This window comes from Gregarina niphandrodes, assembly GCF_000223845.1.
Source record: "Gregarina niphandrodes unplaced genomic scaffold scaffold00003, whole genome shotgun sequence".
Classification (NCBI taxonomy): domain Eukaryota; phylum Apicomplexa; class Conoidasida; order Eugregarinorida; family Gregarinidae; genus Gregarina; species Gregarina niphandrodes.
Genome location: NW_011646045.1, coordinates 259,473 through 268,457, shown reverse-complemented (window position 1 = coordinate 268,457; position 8,985 = coordinate 259,473). Strand labels below are relative to the sequence as shown.

At 52.8% G+C, this 8,985-nt stretch overlaps 3 protein-coding genes across 3 annotated transcripts; 1 reads left to right on the top strand and 2 right to left on the bottom strand.

Moving 5' to 3' along the window:
- Nucleotides 1-23: 23 nt before the first annotated feature.
- On the top strand, nt 24-1,013 carry GNI_021750 (zinc finger, C3HC4 type (RING finger) protein; the record flags this gene model as incomplete). Its single annotated transcript, XM_011136002.1, has 1 exon — nt 24-1,013. The coding sequence occupies one exon, from the start codon at nt 24-26 to the stop codon at nt 1,011-1,013; it is 990 nt and encodes a 329-aa protein (XP_011134304.1).
- A 618-nt stretch (nt 1,014-1,631) lies between these two features.
- Nucleotides 1,632-2,696, bottom strand: GNI_021740 (carbonic anhydrase; the record flags this gene model as incomplete). The annotated part of the gene is made up of 1 exon (XM_011136001.1): nt 1,632-2,696. One exon carries the CDS (start codon nt 2,694-2,696, stop codon nt 1,632-1,634), a length of 1,065 nt encoding a protein of 354 aa, XP_011134303.1.
- Nucleotides 2,697-4,032: 1,336 nt separating this feature from the next.
- GNI_021730 (putative transmembrane protein) lies at nt 4,033-8,934 on the bottom strand (the record flags this gene model as incomplete). The annotated part of the gene is made up of 1 exon (XM_011136000.1): nt 4,033-8,934. A coding segment is annotated over one exon (4,902 nt), but the record flags the coding sequence as incomplete, so codon positions are not given.
- Between the last annotated feature and the right edge of the window lie 51 nt (nt 8,935-8,985).

Here is an 8,985-nt window from a genome sequence, read left to right as displayed (position 1 = left end):
GTCTGGATGTACCGATTCACAAAATGTTTCGGAGCTATACTTATGAACCCAAGTGCGGAGCTGGGTCGGCATGGGCAGTGAAGCGGGCGTCCGAGTGGACCGCGGCAGTTGCAAGGGTATTATCAGGGTCGGGTAAGAATGGAGATGAGAAGGGTGGTGAGAAGGGAGGTGAGAAGGGTGATGAGAAGGGTGATGAGAAGGGTGATGAGAAGGGTGATGAGAAGGGTGATGAGAAGGAAGGTGAGAAGGGAGGTGAGATGGAAGGTGAGAAGGGTGATGAGAAGGGTGATGAGAAGGAAGGTGAGAAGGGAGGTGAGATGGAAAGCGACGAGTCAGTGTTATACACGTACTGCTGCCGTCCGAATCCGGTGTTATCTTTGCTTGAGCAATACTCAATTTATCAGAGGTTGGGAGGAACGACGAATCGTAAGAAGGTCGAGCGGAGCGGCAGGAACTGCGACGCATGTTTTGGTAAGGATCCCGATGCGGCCATTCTGCCATGTGGTCACTTTTACCATGAGTCCTGCCTTGTTGACACCCGGCCGTACATTTGCCCCGTGTGCAAGTACCCATCGGACGCTCAGTTCGCTCTTGGACGGAGGACATGTGGACTCACCATTGCCGATTGCAACCTGCCCCATATCTTGAAAGAAACAATGCCGGCTATTGAGAACTTGTGCTCATGGATCGTGAGTTGGCCAGGGAGCAGGACAACCGCCCTCTTTGTAACTAACCTCACGCGGCTGATCGGTGTCCCTCGTTTCGGCTTGAAGAGATGCCAGCACTTCGACAAAATGCTCACTTTCAACCAGTACTTCATACATCTAGATGACCTCAAGGAATACGTAGAACAACACTCAGACAAATTCGTCCTCATACGGGAGGTGAACTTCGTCTTTGTAGCCAACTCCGCTACATGTAAAACTGGCCAGAAACTAATTGACAGTGTGCGCCAAATCGAACACTACACTCCATTCAAGGGCTTCTATTGCTTCTCAGAAGTGACACCCTGAAATGACAACACGAGGCAGAAAATAAACAGCAAGCAGAAAATAACTGAAGGACTGACTGGTGAACCACAAGCACTGGTGAACCAGAAGCACTGGTGGACGAGACAGGGAAAAAAAACAGGACAGGGAGATAGTTCCCATTAACAGATGGCGTCACATATACTTAGAACAAAATAATGTGAATTTCTGGTCGTCAACTAGATAATTGTTACCTGTGCCTTCGACTGCACCATCTGTAGTCAATTCTATCTGTAGTCAATTCTATCTGTAGTCAATTCTATCTGTCGTGCCATAGGGGCCTCGAAAGTGCGCAAACCTGAACCTTGTCGGGTGTCTGCCCCGACGCACTTTCTTCCGTCCTCTTAGCACCTCTAAAAAATGATTGGACGCCACTCGCGCTTCTTCACTCCGAAATTTTGCCAAACAAATTCCGTCTCCGATGAACAAATCCCATATCCTTCGGGTAGGAGACACGTTGGGAGACTCCGAGAAGGAAACACGTAGTGAAAGTCCGTGGATGGGAAGCTAGCGAAGAGCTAGTTCAGTAAAGAGCTGGTTCATAGAAGAACTAGTTCAGAGAAGAACTAGTTCAGAGAAGAACTAGTTCAGAGAAGAACTAGTTCAGAGAAGAACCATGACGGCAAGAACAGCGGTCCCGATAGCAACGGCCGAAATATCGGCGTGAGCACCAGAGCTTTCGGTTGGGCTCTCAGTGGAGTGTTCGCTCATGTGTGCTGTTGAACTTGTGGTTGGACTTCCGGTCGGGTTCTCGGCCGGTGCTGCAGTTGGGCTCTCGGTCGAGCTAGATAGAGGCGGACTGGTATCTCTGAGGGTGAGTGTCTGCGGAGTTCTGCCAGTGGTGTCCTGAACAACTCGCCAGTTGCCGTAGGACAAAGGACTGAGCCACTGGATCTCGTCGTTGGTGGCTGTGATATTGCCAAGGATCCAGTGGATCGGCTCATCGCAGGCCGGCGTAGTTAAGCTTCCTTGATAGGTGTACACTGAGGCATCGCTCCCCTTGATGCCGACAGTCTCGAAGAAGTTCCCATTTACCCACTCGAAGACAACGTTTGTGCTGGAGCCTTCAGTGCCCGACGCGTTCACGTACGCCTGTTGCAGGGTCCTCAGCAATGGGCTCGTATCCCCTTCAGAGATGGTAAACCCGACCACAGCCTTCGGCGCTCCATCATTGTCCGCAAAAACAAAATGCACTTCCGCCGGACTGTGGGCACCGTTGTAGGTGTGCTCGCTCTCCACGTGGAAGTGGAAAGAGTCCAGCTGCAGACTGCTCTCGGCCTCGGGTAGCTTCAGCTCCACGCTGCTCTTCAGGCCGCCGTTGACCACGATCCCGTCCTCTGAGTAGTTAATCATCGTGTTTTCCGAAGCGGTCCGCAGCACGCTCAAGTCCGCGTTCCCGGCGACTACCGGGTCGGGCACTGTTACATTGAACCCAGGACCAAAATCAACGGGCGACTGACCAGTACCCGTTTGACACGTGCCCTCGTTCCAGTCCGCTCCGTGCTGACCGTAGTCCGTTTTGGTCGCTCTAGCATGTCGGCCAGGAAGCGACCCAGAAAATGCATCAGCGACAGTCACGTCGTTCACGAAAGGACTCGGCTTCCTTACCACCGCAACGGGTATAGAGAGTACAGGCAACAGTACCACAAAGAGAACACACTGAAACATCGTAAATGAACTTAATTCGGAAAAATAAATGTTCGGGGCCCCGTCGCGCACACGTGTGTGCGCGGTATCGTTCAACAATTTTTGAATGAAGGCCGTTGCATGGTCTGTGGACTATGCAAATCGCCATGAAGGATGTGTAGGCGGGTCTCGCCGTTGCGGATACAAATGCTATCAGGAGTGAGTGGAAACATTTCTTGCGCACTGTACTTGGTGTTCGGCCGGGCCCTGTCATCACCATGCTGATGGGAGTCCGCGGAATGGGGGGCGAACTGTAGTGATCACGTTGGCCGTAACGATTAACTCTTGTGAAACCGGGTGTGGTTTGTTTTTTTTTACGGATGGACAAGCGTTGGCAGCGCAACAAGTTCTATAAAACAAGGTTATGCCCTTACCATTTCAAGAAAGGCTCCACTTGTAAGGAGGGAGCATATTGCTCCTACGCCCACTCTTTTCATGAGTTGAGGCCCTCAGTGGATCTGTAAGCCACCACACCGAGGTTGTAACGGGCAACTCAGCCCACCCTCTTAATACTATTCCACCGTGTCATATGCGTCTGTCCTTATCAGTACCAAAACCAAGTTGTGTAACGACTATTTGTCGGGCAATTGCCCCCGGAAAATCGAGCATTGTCCTTTCGGTAAGCAGCCGCCTACACAGAGCCGAGTTTCCGACACAGGGTTGAGGCGCCGACACAGCTACTACCCATGTCTTTTTCCAGCTCATGGGCCGAAGGACTTGCGACATCCGATTATCCCTTCCGCTATGGGATTTGGCGCGATTGAGGCTGAAGACTTTTGTGAACAGGAGTTGAGTCAGTTCATTGAACAGCAGCTGCTTGCTGGGACTGCCGGCGAGTGCGGATATGGAGGTGAGCTAGGAATGTATAACAAGGGCGGCGCTCGAGAGTTGGGTCCTCGAGAGTTGGGTGTTCGAGAGCCGCCGAACGGAAGGGGGGAGTTGCTATCAACGTCTCGTGAGTTCATTCCTCAGCAACCTAGGACAGAGTATATTGATCAGAGAGATATTTGTCGGCAAGGATTGGCTCCTACGCGATTGAGCGACAGCAGCGAGATTCCGAGGATCCGTCCGCCCCGCGACCTGCAGCGGGACACAGGTGCTGCGCCAGCGGAGCTCAGAGAAGCAGTCGACGAAGCGCTGGAGCTGCTTCGGCTCATGACCCTCAACGACCGATCGCCCAAGTCAGCCGATTCTACTGCTGATACAACGGAGTACGTACCTCCCACGGACTATGTACCAGCTCCATTTTAGTTAGTATTCATTGAATTGCTATTTTTCGCTCGGCGAGGACTTCAAGATTCTAAGCACACACTTGGGCTTAAGACCAGCGCACACGTGGGGTAGCACAAACGAGCGCAGAAGCGAGGCAGTGCAAGGGGGCGGGTGCAAAGGGGGAGAGACGGGCGAACGCAAGCAGGACGGGTGCAGGGAAAGGGACGGGAAGGAAGACAGGGTCGTACGCGGTGACGTTGTAGACGAGCGCTCCGGTCAGGTGTACGATGAGGATCGCTACGGCGAACCAACCGGCAATAATGGGTAGGCTGGAGGCCTGGCGTCTGCTGTAGTATATGTAGTCTGACTCCAGTGGGGCGTAGAGTGGTCCGAGGGGCGTGGTCGTCCAGTCGACCAAGATTTCTGCTTCGGACGGAGTGCGGACCCTGACCGGGACGGCATTGACTTGTGGCGGGTCGGCGAGGAGCGGGACTCGGATGATCCGGTAATAGGTGGAGGACGCATACGAGGTGGCGCGGTCGAGGTCTGACACCCGCACACGCGTGCTGTTGGTTCTATTTTTGATTTTCAGCGCGCGCTCGACCATGACGAGGTAGCCAGAATCCCCGTAGATGTGCGTGATGATAGCCCCGGGGTTGGTGTAGAAGGGGACAGGGTTGTTCATTAAGGAAAGCAGGTCTGGCCTCTCCTTCAGTACCCAAATGGTGCTAGCCACATTAAACGCCTCGCCCCACCGTGAGTAGATGGAGGCGAACGGCAGCCGGCGGTAGACGTTGCCTGCTGGCTTCAAATAATACGTCTCCGCCTCGGCGAGTGTCATATTCGCCAGCTTGCGGATTTCGGTCTTGACCGAGTCGGGAATCACATCCAATTCCGGGAGGCCCAGAAACGGGTTGTCGCTGGTCGCGGACTCGCCGGCCATGAGCGCCAACACGGTGGAGTGCTGGTCGTAGGTGGAGTGCTGGTCGTAGGTGGAGTGCTGGTCGTAGGTGGAGTGCTGGTCGTAGGTGGAGTTGGCGTTGTTTACGGTTTGCGCGTTCAGGGCCCTGGAGATGTTGACGGCTGCGAACCAGAAGGCTGTTACATTAGGCGTAGGGGTGCTGCTGAGGTAGATGTCGCCGAACGTGTCGTCGATATAGATTTGGCGAGGTCGCAGTACCTTTCGGGGATCGCCGACAACGTCAGAAAAAGAGGAGTTGCAGAACACCTCGGCCATGTCTCGGCCGTTGGACTTGATGGCTATGATACAGCCAATGCTTGACGAACTTAAATATAATTTTTTCCGGCTGGCAGAGTAGGTTAGATACTCGAATGAGATCCCACTCACACCACGCAGACTTCGAATCGTATTTACTCCCCCAATAAAAGTCGAATTCATCATTACATTTCCCCGGAACACCTGACCGCGGGATCTCTCCGTCCAAAATAGTAGCCAACCTCCATCGCGTACTGGCTCCTCCTCCACCGGATTGAGAACGACACCATCGTACTCATCGTCGCTATAACTCGTATCATCTGTCGTCCGACCCCAAATGGGCGTGCGGCCCGAAGTACCAATCCGTTCTTGAGGGGGTGCCGTCCAAAGGGTCCATACTCTAGTCCATACGCTGGTCCAGAAACTGGTCTGTTTCTTCACGTAATCCACTCCAGCGTCATCAACTGAGTCTTCCACCAACAAAATATCGGCTCCCGGAGATCGGAAGATAAACTTGGGACCGAGCTCAATGCTACAGTTCTCCTCTTCGCGCTTAATTACATTGACTGTGTTAGAAATGTAGTTGGACGATAAAACAAACTTGGGCCCATCCGGGAAATGTCCGCTGGTAAATGACGAGGGAACAATCTGGTCCACCAGGGGGTAGAATAAGATGTGACTTACATGAATAAGCTCGCCATTGCTGCTTTCCTCTCGGACCATTGTCTGCGGATCCGACGGGGCCGGCAGTGTTGATTTTGCTTGCGTAGCTTCCGTTGAGTTCGGTTCCGTTGAGTTCGGTTCCATTGAGTTCGCCTCGATTGACTTAGGTTCTGATGGTGTTTTTGATGAACGTGTGGGCGTGGTATCGTTGTAGAGTGGGTCATCGATCTTGAGCCAGCGAATGGCGGAGCAGCTGTTGTCGAAGAAGTAGATGAGATCTCGTTGGCTGGCATCAGCGACTATACGTGTAGGGTGTGAATCTACGAGGTAGGAGTCTCCGATTAGTCCGTCTAGGAAGTGTTGAATGATTCGTGGGTCTTTTGCTTGAGGCCAGGTGTCATCGGCAGCGCTTGCATTGAATGCGATAATTCGATCGTTAGAAAAAATTTGAAGGAGAATACCAGGATCGATTTGCAGCATAGGTCCAGGTAGCAGTTGTGGTATGGCAGTATATTGACGTTTACAATGCACTCCCTCCATCACCTTCTGGATGCGATAATAATATAGGTCTTCACGACTCGGCCAACGACAATATGCCACGAAGGTAGCATCATCTCTATCACCCGTAGACAATCGTACCGGAGTACGATGACTCCACCATACCGCATCGTAATCACCAGACACCCATGCAAACTGCATCGATAAATTTGACACAGGCTTACGAGTGAACACGGCAACACTCTTTGACGAACGTAAATACAAACTCAACGATGACCACACCTCGAAAAATCTAGCAACGCGGGAAGCACCCATTGCCCGAAGCGATTCAGGAGATGATTTCGATGACGATGTAGAAGATGATGCAGTCGAAGACGACGCCTCAGATGGCGACTCCGCTGACAATGAATCAGTCAGTTCTCGACTGGTCCGTGCACGATCATCACGTGCTTTGCCTCCTCGTGCTTGACCACTACGGTGTTGACCACTACGGTGTTGACCACTACGGTGTTGACCACTACGGTGTTGACCACTACGGGTTTGACCACTACGGTGTTGACCACTACGGGTTTGACCCGTCCGGGCATACCCATTAGCAAACTCCTGACCAGAGCGCGCGGCCAAAAACCGGTCCACCTTCTTCGCCAAGTTGGTGCCCGGGCGGACATGTCTTAACCTCGTCTGAGCAGTTGCCTCAGTAGTCGCCCCAGAACCGGAATGAACGTCCGAGCGGAGGAGGCGAGCGTTGGCGGAGAAGGGACACGTTGAGAAGGAGATGGAAGCACTGAAAAAAGCAGCGCTCTCAGTTGTATAACAGAACTCAGCATCACTACTCTCTGCTTCGTCAAAATCTCCTTTATCCCCCGCATCTCCTTCAGAGCCACTTCTTCCGTTCGAACGTCCTTGAAACTTGTCACTTGGATCCTCGTCGTCTCCAACTTGATCGAAGAGGTCGTCTGGTAGGTATGTGGGGAGGGGCCAGAGTTGGTCCCAGTCTGTGACTTGATCGTAGTATGTTGCATTGCTTGCTTCGGGTGTGTCGGAGAAGGGTAGTTGAACGCGATTAAAGAAGAGTGCGTTGGAGCAGGCGAGTACGAGTACGGCAGTGTATGTCTGATCTAGTAGGCCAGTGAATACATCTTGGTCATATTGTAGTATGGGTAGGCGTACGGCGATTTGGTCGACTTTATTACAGCCGCGGTTGCATTCGACGGGATCGGAGCAGTCGCAAGAGCCGGAGTTGCAGCTGCAGCCAGCGCTGAATGGTATACGTTGTGCTTCGACCCAGAGGAGGTTATGGACGGGTCTAGGTTCGGTACTGCAACCTGTAAGTCTGGTGGCAAAGCCGTACAGAAGCATACCGACATGGAGGGTGAGTGATCCGACCGCTTCGGTGGAGACGAAGGCAAGGTATTGCGTGGATTTCTCCGTGACGGGGTTCGTATAATTCCAAGAGGTCAATTCTCGAGCACCACCGGCCACAGCCAGGGGCTGCATTGTCGCCATATCAATAAGCTGGCTATAGCCGAAAACCACGGGTTCCTGACCCCCCCGAGGTGTGTAGCACACGTTCAGAAAATCAATACTCAAACGGGAGCTAATATAGTTCGAATGACGTGCTAATAAAATACCGGAGAGCGAACCATCTTTCACTGCGTAGGTAGAGATAGAGACGGGCATTTCGTCAGCCACGTAGTCGAAATACTTCCGTCGGGATCCCATAATACTTGGCTTGCCAGCACACGAACTAGCAGCCCGTACCGGCTTCCTCTCGCGCACAAATCCTGTCACATTCACACGGTTGATCACACCAAACGGCTTGTTACTCGACCCCTCATCCAACAAACTCGCACGCACCACATCCCCAGGCACCACATCCAGCATCTTACACCAACGCCCGTCCGTGAAAGCCATTGTCCAACGCGGGTCGTGGTGCACACACACCTTCGCACGGAACTGCTCCTCCGTCAAGTTGTGGTAATCTCCCACCTGCGGCGAAAACTGCCATTTGAACGGCGTGTACATGTCCAGATACCGCGTCTCCTGTTCCAACTCGCCATCCGTCTCACCGTCCGCATCTCCGTCCACGCCTAACCAACCTCGATTCGGAACTCCACCGCTGTCCTCTTCGCCACCGTACACACTAACGCTGCTCTCTTCACGGCTGTCGGAGTAATCTTCACCGCTGTCGGAGTACTCTTGACCGATGTCCGAGTACTCTTGACCGACGTCGGAGTACTCTTGACCGGTGTCCGAGTGCTCTTGACCGGTGTCCGAGTACTCTTGACCGACGTCGGAGTACTCTTGACCGACGTCCGAGTACTCTTGACGCCACTGCTCGCTGTGCTGTCGGCCGGAAACTTGGACTGGAAGGTACTTCTCAGAAGGGAGGTTTGAGAGGTATTGATCTGAGAGGTATTGATCTGAGAGGTACTGATCTGAGAGGTACTGATCTGAGAGGTACTGATCTGAGAGGTACTGATCTGTGTCAAAAACTTGGGCCTCCTTCTGAATACTCGGGACTTTTCTTCGTACGGACAAACACCTGTATTCTACGGATCCGAGTGAGTCTGCCATGCTGTGCATGTCTTCGGCGACGGGGATGTATCCCATGCCCGGCTCATCAATGAACTGAAACAGAAATGTAGCACGCGTGTTTGCTCACCAGTTCAGAGTGGTGGT